The 22,540-nt window shown below is 44.7% G+C and overlaps 1 protein-coding gene across 1 annotated transcript in view; it reads right to left on the bottom strand.

Annotated features, from left to right (window-relative positions):
- NPDC1 (neural proliferation, differentiation and control 1) overlaps nucleotides 1–21,971 on the bottom strand; it is a 147,917-nt gene extending 125,946 nt beyond the window's left edge. Inside the window, exon 1 of the mRNA XM_040324463.1 lies at nucleotides 21,792–21,971. Within this exon, the coding sequence (XP_040180397.1) occupies nucleotides 21,792–21,891 (100 nt within the window). The 5' untranslated portion in view covers nucleotides 21,892–21,971. The remainder of the gene's footprint in view (nucleotides 1–21,791) is intronic.
- Between the last annotated feature and the right edge of the window lie 569 nt (nucleotides 21,972–22,540).

The raw sequence follows: 22,540 nt of genomic DNA, 5'->3' as shown, positions 1-22,540 counted from the left end.
AACAGCAGGGGGCTGAGCACACAACCTGTGTACACTCAGCCAAGAACACAGACTGCTGAACACAGGATTTACATGCCTGTGTCATCCATACGCTGGCATCTTATTGCAGAACATAGGTGCCGACTTAGGATGATGCCTGTTCCAAGATAGTGCCATCGAGAGAAGATGAAAGCATAAGTGGAGCAGTAATAAACACCTTGTACACTTCCATATTACTTAGCATGCATGAGATTATATATATATATAGCGGAAGTGCCACTTTAACAGCATCCGCATATGCCAGAATCTCAGGAAAAAGCAATGCTTCAACTTAATGCAAAATAAAAGAGAGGAATTGGGTCAAGACAATAGAGTAATGTTTCACAGGAAGGAACTGGCAGCCTGAGAGAGCTGGAGTGTTTATTTCACAGTAAAATCCTTCAGACTCGATGAGCCATGACTAAAGATCTCACTATACAGTTTACAATGACAGGAGATGGTCCTGGCGCTCCACCAATACGTCAGGAATATAGCAGTTAGCAATGCTTAGGTGTAGCATTGGGGTTCTGGGCTCACTTCCTTCCAGGGACACCATCTATGCAGATTGTACATGGGTTTCCACTGACAGTCCACAAACATACTAGTAAGAGTACTGGTATACACTAACACTAGACTTACTGTGCTGGAGACATTAGATTGTAAGCTTCGTAAGATTTTTCTGCTGCAGAGAACGCTGTGTCATACACAGTACAAGAAAAAAATAGCAGATGAGCGAGAAATAATCCAGTGTACCTATTAAAGGATAACTGTGTCATCCGGTTCAATCCTATAATGTTATGCAAGATGGGGAGATAATCAACGTTGTACACAGTTGGTATGATCTGTACGGGTAGAAGAACACTCAGTAGAAGTCTGGGGTACAACATCAGGACAACGCTCAGTAGAAGTCTGGGGTACAACATCAGAACAACGCTCAGTAGAAGTCTGGGGTACAACATCAGGACAACGCTCAGTAGAAGTCTGGGGTACAACATCAGGACAACGCTCAGTAGAAGTCTGGGGTACAACATCAGGACAACGCTCAGTAGAAGTCTGGGGTACAACATCAGGACAATACTCAGTAGAAGTCTGGGGTACAACATCAGGACAATACTTAGTAGAAGTCTGGGGTATAACATCAGGACAACGTTCAGTAGAAGTCTGAGGTACAACATCAGGACAATACTTAGTAGAAGTCTGAGGTACAACATCAGGACAATGCTCAGTAGAAGTCTGGGGTATAACATCAGGACAACGCTCAGTAGAAGTCTGGGTTACAACATCAGAACAACGCTCGGTAGAAGTCTGGGGTACAACATCAGGACAATACTTAGTAGAAGTCTGGGGTACAACATCAGGACAACGCTCAGTAGAAGTCTGGGGTACAACATCAGGACAACGCTCAGTAGAAGTCTGGGGTACAACATCAGAACAATACTCAGTAGAAGTCTGGGGTACAACATCAGAACAATACTCAGTAGAAGTCTGGGGTACAACATCAGGACAATGCTTAGTAGAAGTCTGGGGTACAACATCAGGACAACGCTTAGTAGAAGTCTGGGGTACAACATCAGGACAACGCTCAGTAGAAGTCTGGGGTACAACATCAGGACAATGCTTAGTAGAAGTCTGGGGTACATCAGGACAATGCTTAGTAGAAGTCTGGGGTACAACATCAGGACAATGCTTAGTAGAAGTCTGGGGTACATCAGGACAATGCTTAGTAGAAGTCTGGGGTACAACATCAGGACAATGCTTAGTAGAAGTCTGGGGTACAACATCAGGACAATGCTCAGTAGAAGTCTGGGGTATAACATCAGGACAACGCTCAGTAGAAGTCTGGGGTATAACATCAGGACAACGCTCAGTAGAAGTCTGGGTTACAACATCAGAACAACGCTCGGTAGAAGTCTGGGGTACAACATCAGGACAATACTTAGTAGAAGTCTGGGGTACAACATCAGGACAACGCTCAGTAGAAGTCTGGGGTACAACATCAGGACAACGCTCAGTAGAAGTCTGGGGTACAACATCAGAACAATACTCAGTAGAAGTCTGGGGTACAACATCAGAACAATACTCAGTAGAAGTCTGGGGTACAACATCAGGACAATGCTTAGTAGAAGTCTGGGGTACAACATCAGGACAATGCTTAGTAGAAGTCTGGGGTACAACATCAGGACAACGCTCAGTAGAAGTCTGGGGTACAACATCAGGACAATGCTTAGTAGAAGTCTGGGGTACATCAGGACAATGCTTAGTAGAAGTCTGGGGTACAACATCAGGACAATGCTTAGTAGAAGTCTGGGGTACATCAGGACAATGCTTAGTAGAAGTCTGGGGTACAACATCAGGACAACGCTCAGTAGAAGTCTGGGTTACAACATCAGAACAACGCTCGGTAGAAGTCTGGGGTACAACATCAGGACAATACTTAGTAGAAGTCTGGGGTACAACATCAGGACAACGCTCAGTAGAATTCTGGGGTACATCAGCACAATACTTAGTAGAAGTCTGGGGTACAACATCAGGCGTATAGAATGGCTGTCGCAGGAACAGATGAGAGGCAGCAGCACCAGGACCTAAGCATTGGCTAATTGGAGGTTAAAGTAGAACTATAGGCAAAACTTTTCTTTCCCATTTTGGATAGTGTAAAACTCCCCCCTCTATTGCTTGCTGGAAAAACCCAAAGTTTGGGATTGTCTTTTACTTTCAATGATAATGGGAAAAAGGACAAATGGAGAGAGTGAATCTCCCCCAATGGGGACACAGACATCAATAATAACTGACAGATGTTCTAATCCCTCTCCCCTCTATTCAAAACAAAAACAAAATTCCAATAAAGCATTCTACTAGCCATTGCCACTCAGAAAGGCCTTTTGTCCTTTAGGCTTCATTTCCATGGACATTTTTGCAGCCACCTTTTTTAGCCTTTTTTACAGCTTAAAAACGCCTGTCCATGTTTTTTTTTTTTGAGCTAGAGCTCAAAAACGCAGCGGTAGCGTTTTTGCGCATTTTTAACGTCTGGCGTTTTTACAGCTCTAAGGCTGGAGCTTCAGAACACACTGGTCCTGGGTTTTTTTTGCAGCTTAAAAACAGCTCAGCCATCTACAGCTCAAAAACGTCATGGTGGGCATGAGGCCATAGACTAACATGGAGAGCTGTTTTTAAGCTGCAAAAAAAGCTCAGAAAAGTGTCTGTAAAAACGTTCAAAAACGTCCATGGAAATGAAGCCTTTAACGGGGAAGCAACCACTAACTACAGGCATACCCCACTTTTAAGTACACAATGTAGTTTATTTACTATCGCTGGAAAGTGCAAAATCAGGCTCACTTCTGCATAAAAACCAATGAGCTTCCAGGTTTTATTACCAGGTTTAATTGAACAAGCTGGGGTTAGAACAGGGGTGTCAAACTGGCGGCCCTCCAGCTTTTGCAAAACTACAAGTCCCATGAGGCATTGCAAGGCTAACAGTTACAAGCATGACTCTCACAGGCAGAGGCATGATGGGACTTGTAGTTTCGGAACAGCTGGAGGGCCGCCAGTTTGACACCCCTGGGTTAGAAGCTCATTGGTCTCTATGCAGAAATGAGCCTGATTTTGCGCTTTCCAGATTTAGTAAATAAACCCCATTGTGTATATAAAAGTATAAAAGTGGGGTATGCCTGTATAATGATTCTATTAAAAGGGAATACCCAAAGGATATCTGATCTAATGTTACCCCCAGCAATGCAATTTTCCTGACTCTTGGCCGAGATTCATAGTCCTGTCTCCTTCCCATGGGGCAGCTCTATAACATCATGCACTTTTATCTTGTCAGCTCTGACTGGGTTGTAAGACAAACAAGTCTGATATGGGGGGGGGGGGGTCTATGCCATTAAAGTCTCAGTAAACCCCAAATAAGGCCCATTATAGCATCTACAATATAACATTGTGTCTTTTTTTAAATACTTAAAAAAATATAGTACTTATAATGTATATAATATATGAAGCTACCCATTGATCCTGCCAGTGGCTTTCTTTTGTTTTTGGCAGTGGCAACGATCTACAGGCATATCCTACCCTCTGCAAGAGGGGCCAATGTCATTCAAAAACTCTTACCCTCCGTGTCAGGAGGTACAACTAGTGATGTAGGTAACTGGGAGCCTGATGGGGGAAAGAAAGAGTGTTTGATTGGCAGTAGGCCCTGCCTTTCCATAGCCCCGCCCTCACACTATGATTGACAGCGCCTTCCAAGCACCTTCTGCAGTCTCCACTAATAGTCCTCCAAGCTACAGATAGAAAAGGGCACCAAATGGGCACATGATGGTGAATAGGAGGATTTTGATGATTGAAAATGGGGCCAATTCCATAGTACTGGTGAATTTTTAGTTGTTTGACTGGTTTTGCATTTACAAACACTTTAAGGAACCACGATTTGGCAACCACTCTTTTCCTGTATTACAGGAAACGCATAGTAAGAAAAAGAGGTAGATTTCCATGGCTGGACTCTCCTGAAAATCCTTCAGTAATTTAGAAAACCCCGACAATAGCCAGACAGCTAGCATGTTCAGAGGGAGGTAAGCAATGCCATCGTTCTCTCACCATTGGCGTCACAGGATGTCATTTCAGAAAGAACAATGTGAATTTACATTTGTCTTCATGGTATGCTGTAACCTGCAATGTGCTTTACTATGTGTGACCAGCAAGTTAGATTGAATTCTGCAGCCATTGTGTCCTCTGCAAGTACAGCTTTCCTGTCTGAATGGATTACATATCCAAACTGATCAAATCAGAGAAAGTGACGGAACAGCCAAATGATGCAGGAAGGTCATCAAAGATAACACTCATCCTGGGCTTTCAAAGAGTCTTTTTACCATCTTTAGCTATACATCTCATCTTATTGTAAATAATCTCATCAGTGTGCCAAACCTACAGATTAGAATTATCTTTGTACATGGGAGAAGTCATCACTGCTCACCGCCTACACTTGATCAGCTTACTTTATCCCATGCAAATCTACCAGACAGGATCTTTCTGATTGAAAGCAATAGACTCTCTGCAGCCTCTAACAAATTAAAACACCCACAATGCTCTGGGCAAACCGATTTCATGTGATCTAGGGCAGGCCTCGACAAAATCTGGGCGCCAGGTCGCAATTGCAACAAGAAATTGTGAGCTGGCGCTCGCGGCTTTGTGGCCTAGAAGGCCGCGGCCTCAATTACCGGTCGTCGCGGGCCCGCCGCGATCGCGCGATGGGGGCGCATGGAGGCACAGGATCCTGTGTCTCTGTGCGCCTCCACCGCCGCGCGATCGCGACGGCCGGTAATTTAGGCCGCGGCTTTGCAGCCTTGTGAAGGCCCAAGCTGCCCTCTGTGACCTGGCGCCATCTGGTGGTGGCCGTTGGCATTACAAGTAAAACAGCAGTTCTAATGTGTGTTTTTTTTACTGTTTTCATTGTCATCTCCTTCCCTCTAATTAGAACCCCCAAACATTATGTACCGTATTTATCGGCGTATACCGTGCACTTTTTTGCCCTGAAAATCAGTGGTTCAAACTCAGCGCGGGAAGCGGGATCGAGCGGGGAGGACACCGCAGAAGGACGCAGGACCCGACCAAGGAGGACACCAACGAACCCGCAGACGGACGCCGGACTCGACGAGGCCGCCGCGCAAGACACCAAAACTGTAAGTACTAAAATGTTTTTTTTACAGGAATGCGGGTCCACTTTAGGGGTGCACGCTATATGCCGGAGCGCGCAATCCCCCGATAAATACGGTATATTTTTTTATTCTAACACCCTAGAGAATAAAATGGCGATCGTTGCAATACTTTCTGTCACACCGTATTTGCGCAGCGGTCTTACAAGCGCACTTTTTTGGGGGAAAAATACACTTTTTTTTAATAAAAAAATAAGACAACAGTAAAGTTATCCCAATTTTTTTTTATATTGTGAAAGATATGGTTACGCCGAGTAAATTGATACCCAACATGTTACGCTTCAAAATTGCTTCCGCTCGTGGAATGCCGACAAACTTTTACCCTTTAAAATCTCCATATGCAACGTTTAAAAAATTCTACAAGTTGCATGTTTTGAGTTACAGAGGAGGTCTAGGACTAGAATTATTGCTCTCACTCTAACAATCGCGGCGATACCTCACATGTGTGGTTTGAATACCGTTTACATATGCGGGCGCTACTCACGTATGTGTTCGCTTCTGCGCGCGAGCTTGGCAGGACGGGTGCATTTTCTGGATCCTAACTTTTTTAGCTGGCTCCTAGATTCCAAGCAAATTTGTCAAACCCTGGAGCTTAGAGATGGCAGTTTAAAAAATATATATATATATTGAAGACAAAAAAATACTTTTTAAGTAAAAAAATAAATAAAATTAAGATTTTATATTGCCTACAGACATCCTGCCGATTCATGGCAAGTTTGGATTTTAATCATTTTAAGTAAAAGATTCCATTTAACCTTTCTGAACATGTTACAGCCATATTTAGGGTAGAACGTGTAACATGTTCAGCATCCTCCCCTCTCCCCCTGACCCCACGGTCACAATTTGAAAACAGCGTGGCGATGCAGAGCTCTGCTCACACGGCCGCATCATTCATTCAGATTCCTTTGAATGGATAAACTACAAGTACAATCAACCATTGAGGCTGACAGCTTGTAGTTCTCAATGAACTAAGAGGGAGGTGGTGGTTTTATTGATCTTCCTGCTCTCAAGTGACTGCTTACCCATAAAGGGGGTACAGGCAGGCAGCTATCCCGAGAGTCTGCAAGAGCCTGGCATTGCACCCATGATCTGCTGATTGTGGATGTAATTTTCTGCAGGCTCCTTAGAAAAACTGCACAACTGCGAAACCATGTGCATTTATTTATTTATTTATTTATTCAAAAGGTGAATTAATGCCGCATACACGGTCCAAATGTGAGCTTGTTGTCGGAAAATCCGACCATGTGTATGCTCCATCGAACATTAGCTGTCGGAATTTCCGACAACAAATGTTTGGGAGCTGGTTCTCAATTTTTCCGTCTGTAGCCAATTCCGATGCACAAAAATCCTATGCAAGCTCGGAATCAATTTGACGCATGCTCAAATTCATTGAACTTTTTTCGTCTCGTCGTAGTGTTGTACGTAGCCGCGTTCTTGACGTTCTAAATTTCCGACAACATTTGTGTGACCGTGTGTATGCAAGGCAAGTTTGAGCAAACAATTCGTCGGAAAAAAATCCACGGTTTTAATGTCGGATCGTGTGCAAGTCGCATTATTCTTTATAAAAGCCAAGCAACAGATTTTCCTTTTTAAGCCAAGGTCCAAACAAAATTGTCAGCCAACGTATGTTTTTAGACACAATGTAAGTCTGGTTCTAAGCCAGAACCAATCAGGTTTTAGCAGCATTTTTTCTAGTAAAGATTGGTTGTTAAAAACACATCTATTTGTCCTTCATTTCAGCTTTAAAACACTTCTATTGTCCCAGAGTGTATCCCTAACATTGGCAGTCCTGTTCATTCTCATCTGATTACAAAGAACAGAAAACAGAAAAGAAAGAACAATGGTGGCTGAATTGCAGGAAACGAGATGGGGAAAAAAAAAACCTTTCCTGATGGAGCAAGCTGATCCGGGGAGAGGAAAGGCCAACACGGTATTGCTGTACAAGTTAAACAAACAGACGAAGACACACATGGTTTAAGAAAACATGCAGAGAACAAGTTCTACACCTTTCCCATCTGACTCACCCGCACTCAGCGCCAAATACCTGCCTCCCATAACACAGGCAGGCTGCCATGTGTGACAGTGGCTGGAGAGATGTCAAAGCCACATTAGGGCAAGTTCACCGTGATCTGCGACGGATCACCTTTCATAGGGCAATACAGCAGTGGCTTCCAAGCATTCAGAAGATGAACCTTCCATTCCCTGAATCCCTGAAGTTTGTTTTTTGTTTTTCATTTTAGCGTGGTTACCCTTAAAATTCATACCAGACCCGAAGGGCCTAGTATGGTATGGATGGAGGGGCATGCTATTTTCTTTTCATTTATTTTTTATTTTTTTGTTTACATTCAGCTGTCAGCGGGCAAAACCCGCTGACAGCTGATGATTCATTGATTGTTAAAGCGGGAGTTCACCCATAAAAAATGTTTTACCCATAGATTGATGCTCATTTTGTCTAGGGGAATCGGCTAGGTGTTTTAAAATCCGAGCAGTACTTACCGTTGTAGAGAGCGATCTTCTCTGCCGCTTCCGGGTATGGTCTTCGGGAGCGGGCGTTCCTTCTTGATTGACAGTCTTCCGACAGGCTTCCAACGGTCGCATTCATCGCGTCACGAGTAGCCGAAAGAAGCCGAACGTCGGTGCGGCTCTATATGGCGCCTGCACACCGACGTTCGGCTACTTTCGGAAAATCGTGACGCGATGGATGCGACCGACGGAAGCCTGTCGGAAGACTGTCAATCAAAATAGGAACGCCCATACCCGAAGCGACGGAGAAGATCGCTCTCTACAACGGTAAGTACAGCTTCGATTTTAAAACAACTAGCCGATTCCCCTAGACAAAATGAGCATCAATCTAAGGGGAAAAAGTGGTTATTCCAGGTGAACCTCCACTTTAGGGACTTAACCAGCTATTCTTCACATAGAATTCAGATTGGTCAAAAACTGATCGACCAATCTGAATTCAAATCGTTCTGAAAATTTGGAATTTGTTAGAAAATTAAGAAACCAAAATAGAACTAACAAATCCAGCTACTTTGTAGAACACAAACAAAATTATCACAATTCGTAATAAAGTTGCACAGGAAAGTTGCAATGGAAATCGCGCTATTTTTAAGTCGCACAAGTGTAAATGGACTCTAATGCCGCGTACCTTGCCGTGAGAGCTGGTTCTCAATTTTTCCGACAACAAAAGTTCTTGTCGGAAATTCCGACCGTGTTGTACACACTTCAACGCACAAAAATTCTACGCATGCTCGGAATCAACTTGACGCATGCTCGGAAGCATTGAACTTCATTTTTCTCGGCTTGTCGTAGTGTTCTCTTCTAAGGAAAGCCATAGATCGATTGTTTTTTTTTCTGTTCAGCCAGCAGGTTGAACAACAAAAAAGGAGGACTCCTCCATCCGCACAATCAAGGTGTGGAAATATGCTGAATGCACGCATCTTATGGTAACAATTTGGTTGAAACAGAAGGTTTTGTGATAGTAAATGAACATAGTATACGAAATCTACCCAAGAAACGCAAGAGCGTGCTCAGCAAGGAACAACTTTCTGCTTATTAAGATATTTACAGTCCGCAGTCTGCAGTCCCAAAGGGGAATAAATGGCTGCGGATAAGGACAGCCCGGTGACTCTACTATCAACGTCCAAAATATGCAGGAGAGGGAAATAATGTACAAGGAAATATTCGAGGCAGATCAGATATCAGTCAGTTAGAGTATTCCTTTCATTTTTAGATCCGAGTCGGGTTTCTGCAATAAAAATGACAGGCATTGTACGCCTACGGTATATCGCATATTAGAATTGCTTCCTGTACAATTTATAATATACGGTATATATATATATATATATATATATACACATACATACATACATATACACACACACACAACCAGAGATCAACAAAAGGAATTATTAGGATTAAAGGGATTACATATTTGTTAGTTATTAGGATTACAAATGCAAATAGATACAATCTTATGGTTATAAATCATATTATTGCTGTGCAAAGCTAGCAAAAACACATTGGGGCAGATCCACGTACCTGCGCGTAAGAATCCGTCGGGCGCAGCGTATCTAAGATACACTACGCCGCAACGTATTTTTTTTTCGAATCCTTAACGAATTCGCGCCATAAGTTACGGCGGCGTAAGGGCGCGGAATTCAAATGGATGTAATGGGGGGTGTTTTATGTAAATACGTCGTGACCCGACGTAAACCGTTTTTTTTTAACTGCACCTGCGCCGTCCGTGGGGGTATCCCAGTGCGCATGCTCGAAAATTAACCATGAAAAAGCCAATGCTTCCGACGGTGACGTCATTCTACGCAAATCCCTATTCGCGAACGACTTACGCAAACAACGTAAAAATTTCAAATTTCTACGCGGGAAGGACGGCCATACTTAACATTGAGTACGCCTCATAACAGTAGCTTTAACTATACGCCGGAAAAAGTCGAACGAAAACGACGTAAAAAAATGCGCCGGCCGGACGTACGTTTGTGGATCGCCGTAAATCGCTTATTTGCATACTCAACGCGGAATTCGACGGTAACGCCACCTAGCGGCCGCCGAAATATTGCACCTTAAGATCCGACGGCGTACTAAGACGTACGCCTGTCGGATCCCTCCGAGATGCCGTCGTATCTTGTTTTGTAGATACAAAACAAAGATACGACGCGGGAATTTTAAAATTACGCCGGCGTATCAATAGATACGCCGGCGTAATCCTTTTGTGGATCTGCCCCATTGCAATTTAGATGCACAATCTCTTTTAAGTAGTTGCTAAACCCTGGACCCTGCATTCACTATATCGGGTCTCCCACAGTACATGGAAATGCAAAGTAAATATAAACTGCTAAATACCTTTTCTCATCAGCAGTATATAGCAGTCTTGTGACAACTATCAGTGTCTGGTTAAAGCTTGTAGGAGGAGTTTTTATTCTACTCTAAGGCCCCGTACACACGACCAAGTTTCTCGGCACAATTCAGCCAGAAACTCGGTCGGAGCTGGATTCTGCCGAGAAACTCGGTCGTGTGTACACTTTTCAGCGAGGAAGCCGACGAGGAACTCGTCGGGCAGAAAAGAGAACATGTTCTCTATTTCCTCGTTGTTCAATGAGGAAAGTCGGCCCGCCGAGATCTCGGCGGCTTCCACACTGAACTCGACGAGGAACTCGATGTGTTTGGCACATCGAGTTCCTCGGACGTGTGTACGGGGCCTAACTGTCCTAGGAGGCTGCAGGTATGGTCCGGTGGGAAAAAGCCCTCAATGAGGTAATCAGGGCTGTGGAGTCGGTAGATAAATGTTCCGACTCCGACTCCTCAGTTTTATGTACTTCCGACTCCGACTCCTCTGTATTAATATGCAAATGTATTTTATACATTCCTTGAGGGAAAGAAACGCAACCTACCACAGGACTACTGGCTGGGAAGCCAACAGTCTACTGTATTGCACAGTTTAAGCAAAAGACAAACACAATGAAAACAATCAAGTGACTGGATAGTAGCAGCAGGCATAAACATCAGGAACAGGATCTTTACCAGTTCAAAAATACAAACCACATTATTTGTTTGTTTTAGAACAAAAACAAAGCTCATCTATAATGAACCAAAAACAAAATCTGTTAAACCTAGAAATGGTTTATATTAATCTTGAAATGTAGTTATAGGCTTAGCAAATGCAAATCAATTCAATGTAGAGTTCTAAGGAAGAGAATTGCCTCTGCCAGATCCTCTTTCATAGAGGCTCTTAAGTCAGACTTTATTATTTTTAGGGCTGAAAATAATCTTTCGACACTGACTTGGGTGGGTGGCATTGCAGTAACTATTCTGGCCACATCACTAACGATCTCTGGATAAACAAGGATGGCTTCTTCAACAGTAAGTTTTGATGAGCGATCATACTTTTCAACTTCTTTTAGTGCTTTATAAAACTCCTGTTGGAATTTTTTTATTTGGACACTTACTGGTTCTCTAACATGCGTTCCCTGTAAAAGCAGAACACAACACTATGGAAAGTATAAGTATTGCTGCTCCTAATTGTGCGTTGCGTGCCATATAGTGAAGCACATGAAAAGCATGCTTCTTCACGGTCACTTAACGTGTTCGTTTTGCGGTTACGTGAGGCACTGCATGCATTGGTCTTTATTCTTAGGCCGGGTACTCACGAGCAAACATGTACGGTGAAACCGGTCCGTCGGACCGTTTTCACCGTACATGCCTGCCAGAGGGCTTCTGTACGATGGTTGTACTAACCATCATACAGAAGTCCGCGCGTAAACACTACGCGGGGCGTGTCCACGTCGTCGCCGCGAGGATGACGCGGCGACGTGGGCGGGCCTGCCATTTAAAGGCTTCCACGCATGCGTCAAAGTCATTCGACGCATGCGAGGGACGGCGGGCGCTCGGACATGTACGGTAGGTCTGTACTGACGACCGTACATGTCCGAGCGGGCAGGATTCCAGCGGACGGTTTTAAAACACGTCCAGGAATATTTGCCCGCTGGGAAAAGGCCCGGCGGGCAAATGTTTGCTGGAATTCGGCCCGCTCGCGCCTACACACGACCAAACATGTATGCTGAAACAGGCCCGCGGACCAGTTTCAGCATACATGTTTGGTCGTGTGTACGGGGCCTCACAGTAGAGAAGTCATTAATTATAACTTTTTGTGAATTGGGACATTTAAACTTGCTTTTTTTTTTTTTTATTCCAATCTAAATTTAGTAGGAGTCGGAGTCGGAGTCGGTGCATTGTTTGCCGACTCCGACTCCAGGTACCCAAAATTTCCCCCGACTCCGACTCCACAGCCCTGGAGGTAATGCCTATAGAGCAATGGTGGATAATATGGTCCCAGGCGGCAAAGAGCTCACTGTGCACACTATATAAGAGGCTGCAGGACCCCTGACCCTCTGTCTGGACAGTGCCGATTGGCCCTGTGCTGATCACATTTTATCAGAAAGATCTTGAAGTTTGTAAACTTTGTGAAGAATCCCACATATTTGCTCCCTTGAATTCTGTGACACATTCTCTCCATGTCCTGTGTTCAGGGTCTGCACAGCCACACGGGATACAGCAACAAAAAGGCCAATGCAGGTCATCTGTCACTTTGAGAAAGGGGACCTGTGTGTCTCAGAAACAGTGTTTTTTTATGTTTGGGTGGTAGGTGGCAGCTTGATCTCTTATGGCGGCCGCTTGTATTGCCACCTGGGCTCCACCTCTTGTTGGTCGGCAGCAGGCAGAGACCCCAGGGCATCAGAAGGAAAAGAGCAGCCCCCACCTATTGAAAGGGGGCGGAGCTTCACTCGCTCACTACTCAAACCCCTGCTGAGCGGCAATTGACTATAATAGCCCTGCATTGTAGCCGCACAGCAGGGGGTAAGTGGCGGGCGAGAAAGTGACGTCATTAAGTGGTGGCTGCTCTCCTCCGTCTGATGCCCCGGGGCACAACACACACATGAAGGACATGGAAAAATCCAAGGTGCAAGATGAGGAGAGATGAATGGATACAGAAACCTGGTGATCGATCTGAGGTGCTCAGTGAGCTCTGTGCAGTGATCCACTCACTGATAGCGTTTCCATAGGAGTCTCTGTGCAATCAAACATCTCTGCTTGTGATTTGTAAATACAGATCATTAGGTCTGACAGCACAGAGATTCCTGTTAAAACCCCATCAGTGAGTGGCAACAATATCACCCAGTCCCATTGCCACCAACCACAACCCCCATTGCAGAGAGCTGGTAAGAATATAGAGATCTGGTTTTTATAAAAAAATCTATTTAAAGCTTACAGTACCAGCAACTTTTGTGCAAGATCTAACCTAAACAATACATTCAATTTAAACCCAATATGGAAGACCAACTCACTGCACCGTTCTAGAAAGATTGCTGAAGATTGTACAATCAAATTGCTAAGTGAATTGTCAGCTTGTGTTCATCTGACTACAGTAATAATTATATTCTTTAATAATCTTTACATTTATCTACAAATATGAAGGGCCAACCCGATTGTACATAATTCCAATGGATTGTTTAGATAGGCCCTTGCATTACATAGTCATTTGTATATCTGAAGAAACGTGCTCTGAGGTTATACAATCAGATTGTAATGAGTGTGGTCCATTGCCATCAAACCACACACTGACAGGTGTCATCTGACCACAAGATTTTCTGCCACCCTGAGACCTCCTGAAAGAAGCCAAATCACACAGATTTTGTACGCACCAACCAGCTCAACAGCCATCAATCAAAAAACCAAAAGGAGCCGATTGGAGAATTTTTGGCAGGACAGAGACTGCATCCAATCAGCTGCAGCCATGCTGTGAACATACAATAGCTGGCAGTGAGAGCTTTCTCCTTCCACGCCATTAGGCCTCATGCACACTGATGTTTGGCCATCTCTCCTAGACGCCTTTCCTCCTGGCAGCAGCGTTTTGGCAGAAAAAAACGTGATGCTTGAAAACGTTTTTCACGCGTTTAGGCACCTCATGTGCTTGGGCCTTATTTTATTGGCCAGAATAATAATTAATTTCATTGGCCAGAATAAATTAACGCTCAAGCACTAAACGTGCCTAGTGTTAACACGCGCCAAGCGTTTTTTCTGCCAAATCATCGCTGCTCCTGGCCCCATAGTCACATAGGCCAACATACAAAAACATTTAGGGGCAGAAAAAACAGCTACGTTAAAGCGGAGGCCGCCAACCATTCTTTTTTTTTTTTTCAGCCATTCTGACACTTTGCTAAACACTATATAATACTCACTTGTTTGGTGTATTAATTCCCCCGATGTTCATTTTCGATTATAAAATCTTATGATGGCCGGTTCCATCTTGCTTGTGGGCATGTGAAGCCCACAAGCATTGATTTCCGGGATGTGGTGAATGCTGAGCTTCCAGAATTCATCGCTCGTTCTCACGCATGCTCATTGTGTGCTTGTTGATATGGGTCCATCGTCGGATAATGGCCGGGCTGGACTGCACATGCGCAAACGGAACTGCCCGAAAATCTCAGAGGATGAACAGTTCCTTCGGTAAAACTATCGTTCGTAATGGAGATACCACATTCGTCACGCTGTAACAGACTGAAAAGCGCGAATCGTCTCTCGCCAAACTTTTACTAACACGCAGTAACACGAGATTAGCAAAAGCAGCCCCAAAGGTGGCGCCAGTAGAATCGAACTTCCCCTTTATAGTGCCGTCGTACGTGTTGTACGTCACCGCGTTTTAGAACTACGAGATTTTGGCTTGACAGTGTGTATGCAAGGAAAGCTAGACAAGAATCCCGTCAAGCTTGACAAGAATCCCCTCGAGAAAAACAAAGTTTTTTTTTGCGACGGGATTCTCGGGCGTGTGTACAGGGCTTGAAGTCTTGTAGACATGACCGGTTTTGCCGTCAGGAAAACTGGCAGGAGAGCTTTTGGCTGGGAATCCCGGCCGTGTGTATGCTCCCTAGTAGTTTTCCCGTCGGGAAAACAGCCAGGAATCCCGACGGGAAAATAGAGAACCCTGCTCTCTATTTTCTCGTCGGGTTTCCCGGCAGAGTGTTTCCTGCCTAGAAAACCGGTCGTCTGTATGCTTACCTGAGTGTAGAAAAACCGCGCATGCTCGATAACACTTTGACGCATGCGCGGTAGCATATGTTAGTCTGGGGTGTAGCAAGATGGCGGTGACGGAATCGAATGTGACGAGACACTGGCTCGTTGTAGTCAATGATGTCACTGCGTTCTTGCCATTCAAAAGAACTGGATTGCACATTCATGGGGGTGATGCTGATTTTTCATATACATTGATCATACTTAATAATATAAAGCTGGTCATATACATTACAATCTCTTCGTAACGTTTAACATCCTAACTTTAATATTATTTTCTAACAGTAAGCCAATGACTACATAATCTGGTAACACTATATGAAAGGTTGTAAAATGATTGCACACACAAATACAATGAAATTGCACATTACATCCTAATGAGAGCTTCCCACTGCGATTCAATGTAAGGCATCACTTCTACACTGGTCAACAATGTGAAGCCTCGTACACACGATTGGATTTCCATCGGACAAAGCCGTGGATTTTTGTCGTGAAGGGCTGTGAACTTGCTCTGCATACAGACGGCAGAACTTTTTCAGCCAACATACACGAAACTACGTGATTTTTCACATCTTTAGCGCCACCCTTTGAGCAACTTCTGCTAATGTTGTGCTATGGTTAGCATTTGTTCGGAGCATGCATGTTTGTACTTTGGATTTTTTCCCGACAAACTTGTGTACACACACGATTGGGTAATCCAACAAGACACATTTGTTGTAGTAAAATTTGAAAGCATGCTATAAAACATTTGTTGTTGGAAATTCCGACAACAATCGTCCGATGGAGCATACAAATGGTTGGATTATCCGACAAAACCCTTTTATCACACATTTGTTGTCGGAAAATCCGATCGTGTGTACGAGGCTTAACAGGGTAATTTTCATTGAACCACTAATGTAAGAGGACACCTTTCAATGGACCACCAACATATGAAGGCATCTTTCAATGAACCACCAACCAAAGGGGGCACCCTTCAATGAACCACCAACGTATGAGGGCATTTTTCAAAGAACCCCCAATGTTAGAAGGCACCTTTAAATGGACCAAAAATGTTAAAAAGCCCCTTTCAAAGAACCAACATAAGATGGCACCCTTCAATGAACCACCAACCAAAGAAGGCACCCTTCAATGAACCACTAACGTAAGAGGGCATTTTTCAAATGACCCCAACTTAATAAGGCACCTTTAAATGGACCACTAACGTAAAAAAGCCCCTTTCAAAGAACCAACATAAGATGGCACCCTTCAATGAACCACCAACGTAAGAGTGCATTTTTCAATGGACCCCCAACGTAAGAAGGAACCTTTAAATGGAGAACCAATGTAAAAGAAGCCCCTTTCAAAGAACCAACATAAGAGGGCATCCTTCAATAAACCACCAACGTAAGAGGGCATTTTTCAAATGACAATCAACATAAGAGGGCACCCTTCAAAGGACCACCAATGTAAGAAAACACCTTAAAATGCACTACCAACATAACAGGGCATCTTTTAATGCACCACTAATGTAAGAGGGCACTACCGATCCCTAGAGTAAGGAGACAATACAATTTTACAGTCTGAGTTTCTTTTCTGGCAATTAAAGCGGTGGTTCACCCTCCTTCACATCATTATACCATTACATTCGGCATCGTAGCGCGAGCTACGGTATGCCGGTCTTAAATTTTTAATCCCCGTACTCACTGTGCTATCGATCATTGAAGAATCCGACTCCCGCGGGGAATGGGCGTGCCTATGGAGAGGGAGGATGATTGACGGCCGGCTCTGGCACGTCACGCTCCCCGAAGACAGCCGGAGTAGGTCTCGGCTCTTCACGGCGCCTGCGCACAGGCTATGCGCAGGCGCCGTGAATAGCCAAGCCTATTTCGGCTATTTCCGGAGAAGCGTGACGTGCCAGGGCCGGCCGTCAATCACCTTCTCTCACCATAGGAACGCCCATTCCCCGGAATCTTCAATGAGCCATAGCACAGTGAGTACGGGGATAAAAAATGTAAGACCGGCATACCGTAGCTCGCGCTACGATGCCGAATGTAATGGTCTAATAAAAAAAAAACATTTAAAGAGCGACTTCACCAATTTTTTCAGTCCAATGCCCCCCTATCACATATCCCAGGAGGCTTTAGGAGCATGGACACACAGTGGCCAGAGGGCACACCTGGTGACGCGGCATACTGGGATGGGGCAGGTGCGTGAACTGTAAGCGTCCTTAAGTGACAGCTGGCTCCAGATAACACAGGAAGGCCTGACCTGTGGTAGCAAATTGCTTCAGGGCAATGTTGTATTTTCTGGCCGGGCAAATATGTTTAGCGATTTAAGAAACCCACATAACAGGCAATAGAAAAAAATAAAATAAATAAAACTGGTTTGCCTCAATATTCTTTTCCTGTCATGATTATTGTTGAAAATATTGTTGTCATGTAGAGCAAGAAGAGAGTGTGATCCACTCTGAGTGTCATTAGTGTCAATGATCTTGTGTCTTTCTGTATCTACAACTCTACTCATTTCACATTAGATCATCATAGGGGTTCCCTAGAAGCTCAAAATGATTGCAGGGGTTCCTCCGATGTAACAAAGGATGAGAAAGGCCACTATAGAGCGGGATTTTCTTTTAATGCACCAAAAATGTGACTGGATCTAAACCTTAAATCGATTAAAAAATCAAAACTCCAATACCGATGTCCACAATCACCTGAGAAAAGCAGTTGTTATATTGTATTATGAGCAATCAATTAACAATTAGGGCCCAGATTCTCAAAGGAGATACGACGGCGTATCTCCAGATACGCCGTCGTATCTCTGAGTCTGAGCCGTCGTATCTATGCGCCTGATTCTTAGGCCTCGTACACACGAGAGGATCTATCCGCTGGAATTTATCTGTGGATCAGTTTCAGCGGATAGATCCGCTGGTGTGTACAACCCAGCGGATATTTTTCCGCGGATTTTTCTCGGGCCGACCGATTTCCAGCGGATAAAAATTTCTTAGCATGCTAAGAAATCTATCCGCTGGAATCGGCTCCAGCGGATCGATCCGGTGGTCTGTACAGACTCACCGGATCGATCCGTCCGAAATCATCCCTCGCATGCGTCGTAATGATTCGGCGCATGCGTGGAATTGCTTATATGACAGCGTCGCTCACGTCGCCGCGTCATTATCGCGGCGACGGTGCGACACGTCACCGCGGTGTGAATTTGGCGCGGATTTCGATCCGATGGTGTGTACACTCCATCGGATCTAAATCCTCAGCGGATTTATCCGCGGAAACGGTCCGGAGGACCGTATCCGTGGATAAATCCTCTCGTGTGTACTAGGCATTAGAGTCAGTTACGCATAGATTTGTATTAGATCCGACCGGCGTAAGTCTCTTACGCCGTTGGATCTTAACTGCATATTTACACTGGCCACTAGGGGCGTGTATGCTGATTTACGCCTAGAAATATGTAAACCAGCTAGATACGCAAATTCAGATACAGATACGCCGTTTACGTTAGGCTTTTCCCGGCGTAAAGTTACCCCTGCTATATGAGGCGTACCAATGTTAAGTATGGACGTCGTTCCCGCGTTGAATTTAGAAAATTTTACGTCGTTTGTGTAAGTCGTCCGTGAATGGGGCTGGACGTAATTTACGTTCACGTCGAAACCAATAAGTCCTTGGGGCGTACTTTGGAACAATGCACACTGGGATATGTCTACGGACGGCGCATGCGCCGTTCCTAAAAAGCGTCATTTACGTGGGGTCACATAACATTTACATAACACACGCCCACATCTTCCACATTTGAATTAGGCGGGCTTACAAAACAAAAAAGAAAACAGCAAAAGGCGCTGGAGAAACGCATCAACTGCAACCTGCATAGATGTGAACCTAGCCTTATGCCCCGTACACATGATCCGAATATCGTACGACTTTTTTCCCTTAATAGTCACAAGTAGAAATTTAATAGGTTATTAAAGTCACGAAAATTCTTGTACGACAGAAAAAAAAAATTGGAAGTGATGTCATCTGTTGTAATGTTATTTGTATTGTATTTTCGGACGACAACTATACTGACTAAATGAAAATCGTACGATCTGGTACCGTACGAGAACATTTTTCGTGCATGTCCGATAAAATAATATCAGATGAACTGAACTCTCGAAAGCTCAGTACTAACGAACCGATTATCTTACGACTCTTCCTCGGACGACATTTTTCGTACGATATTCGGACCGTGTGTACCTAGCCTTAGCTTGTGTAGGATCTGCAGTGGTTATGGAGTTGCAGGCATGCTCAGTTATGACAACAGGCATTTGATGGCTTGACAGTTGAGAGCACAAGTGACAGTTATTTACTGTATGTCTTACATAGCCCTGTTAGTAGAAGGGTTTATAAATGACGGGTTCATGTCTGCTTTAAAGCGGAGCTCCACCCAATAGTGGAACTTCCGCTCATCGGAACCCTCCCCCCCTCCGGTGTCACATTTGACACCTTTCAGGGGGGGGGGGGGGGGGCAGATACCTGTCAAAGACATGTATTTGCACCCACTGCCGGGAGTCCTCACTGCAAGGATTCTGCGGGTAGTGTGTCACTTCCCGCCCCCACCCGCTATGTTCTGGGAAACACTCGGCTCCCAGAACACAACAGGGACCAGTCAGGACGACGCTGTGCGACTCGCGCATGTGCCGTAGGGAATCGGGCAGTGAAGCCGGAGCACTTTACTTCCTGATTCCCTCACTGAGGATGGCGGTGGGGGCAGCAGAGTGACGAGCGATCGCTCGTCCTCTGCTGCGGACGGCGCTGGACTCCAGGACAGGTAAGCGTCCTAATATTAAAAGTCAAATACTGCAGCTGCTGGCTTTTAATATTTTTTTTTCCGGCGGAGATCCGCTTTAAGTCAATGACAATTACATAATATTTATAGTATTAAAGCGGAGTTCCACCCAAAAGTGCAAGAACCGATAATCTGCATCTTCCCCCCCTCCGGCATTTTTTTGGGGGGGGCGGGTAGCTGTTTTTGACAGGTAACCCGTCCCCACTTCCGAGTGATCCCGCCGCAGTGAGATTTCTCAGAAGTTTGACCCTCCTTATCCTTCCCCGGCCACAGGGCCATTCAGAAAGCGCAACGCGATTCACGTATGCGCAGTAGGGAACCGGCTGTGAAACTGAAAGGCTTCACTGCTGGTTGCCTTTACCACGAATGGCGGCACCTGAGAGCCAATGGAAACATCAGCTGGGGTGCCGACATCGCTGGATTCCAGGACAAGTAAGTGTCCTAATATTAAGAGCCCTTTCACACTCACGGGCGCGTTAGCGGCAAAGCGCTGCTAGTTTAACCGTCGTATTAGCATCGCTTTAAGGCTGCTAGTGGGGCGCTTTTAACCCCTGCTAGCAGCGGAAGAAAGGGTTAAAAGCGCCAGTGTTGCGACGCTGCCGAAGTGATTTACTGGTGCTTCAGCAGCGCTGCCCATTCATTTCAATGGGCAGGGGCGGTTTAGGAACGCTGTATACACCGCCCCAAAGATGGACTTTTTCTAACGTCTAAAGTCAGCAGCTACAGTATGTGTATCTGAAGACTATTAATTATTTGCTGGGGGGGGGGACTCTGCTTTAAGCCAATAATGTCACATGTATCCCGCCCCTTTGTTTACATGCAGCCACAGCGAAAGGGAAACCCCCTCCTGCAGGTGATTGGCCCACTACTACGGACACCTTCCTTTAAGGCCCAGCTGACCACAGGTCCAGATCCAAGCTCATCCTTACCTTACTGTATCTATGAAGGAGTGGTCACCCAATGACAGATCTACATAACATAGAGGGGAGGGGTTCTGTAGTCCACAGAGATAGCCAGATAGCTAGAATACAGGCACAGCGTACAGGAACGCTTTGAGCTGATAAGATTTCAGGATCATACTTGTTTTTACTCATTGAATATATATATATATATATATATATATATATATATATATATATATATATATATATATATATATATATATATATATATATATATATATATATATAAAAAAACACATAAAATTGTATATTAGTCCAGGTAGACAGAACGATCGGCAAAAAAAAAAAAAATTTGGAAAGGGAATTTTAATTGTCCCAAAATCATTTCCTTCTGTACAGATCCCGTGGCTGACATCTCGCCAGCCAATGTAAACAAACCGTCCGCCAACGTAACATATGGAGGAAGGTCGTGTGATTGTATGCATGCACGCCGATCGCACGCCAATCATCGATCAATGGAATCATATAGCATGTGCAATACACACTAATAAATAAATCTATATACACACATATATACAGTCTATACACATACTAACACTATAAATGATATATACATACACACTAATATTATAAGAAATATATATATATATATATATATATATATATATATATATATATATATATATATATATATATCCCCCCCTGTAGGGTGTCGGAGGGATGAGGTGTGGTGCAGACAGTGACAGGTCCTCCATACAATGGTCTCCCCCCCACCCCTCACCTGGACTCGCAGCCCCCAGCCGGAGAAGAAGGAGGAGGAGCGTCACCCAGCAGCACAGTGGGGCCCCCGTAGGGGTCCCCGATCTCCGCGATCCCCCCATGGCTTAGGCTGATCCGGGGAGAGGCTGCATCGCGTTCCCCGCTCCGAGCAATCACTGACAGCGCAGCCAGGGATGCGCGTGACTGCAGGAGGAGGCGCGCGCCTGCAAGGGAGAGGGGGCGCGCACGGGGAGGGAGAGCGGTTTGACATCGGGAGCGCGCGTCCCTGAGTGTACAGTGATGTCAGTGGCTGATAATCACACACCTCACTGTAATGTGATGGCATACAATGATTATTTCATCCCTCACAACACAGAGAGATAGAGAATAACCCACTTCTTCTGGGTTCATTATTTTATCACATAGTGTCCTGTAAAACATATCACACAGGTATGACACTAACAAATGTGTGATAACAATTCCTGAGGTAAAAGAACAGCTCACAATTTAAAATAGCAATGCATTGTGTACAATGGGGTTCATGAGGTGAACAGTTCAGAAAAAAACAACTATGAGGTAAAATAACAATTTATGGTGTAAAATAAGGAATGGTTATTTCATAATTCATGAGCTAAAATAACGATTCATGGTGTAAAACTTCAATGCCCGACCTGCCTCATGCAGGCCCTTGGCAGTTTTTGTTTGGCCCTCAGGGGCCCTGCAGGCATTCCTCTAGGTCCCCCAATACCCTAGGTTTACATGTATGCAGGT

This window comes from Rana temporaria, chromosome 9, assembly GCF_905171775.1.
Source record: "Rana temporaria chromosome 9, aRanTem1.1, whole genome shotgun sequence".
In the NCBI taxonomy this organism is placed as follows: domain Eukaryota; kingdom Metazoa; phylum Chordata; class Amphibia; order Anura; family Ranidae; genus Rana; species Rana temporaria.
The sequence above is the reverse complement of the archived record's forward strand: the minus strand, read 5'-3'. Positions and strand labels throughout refer to the sequence as shown.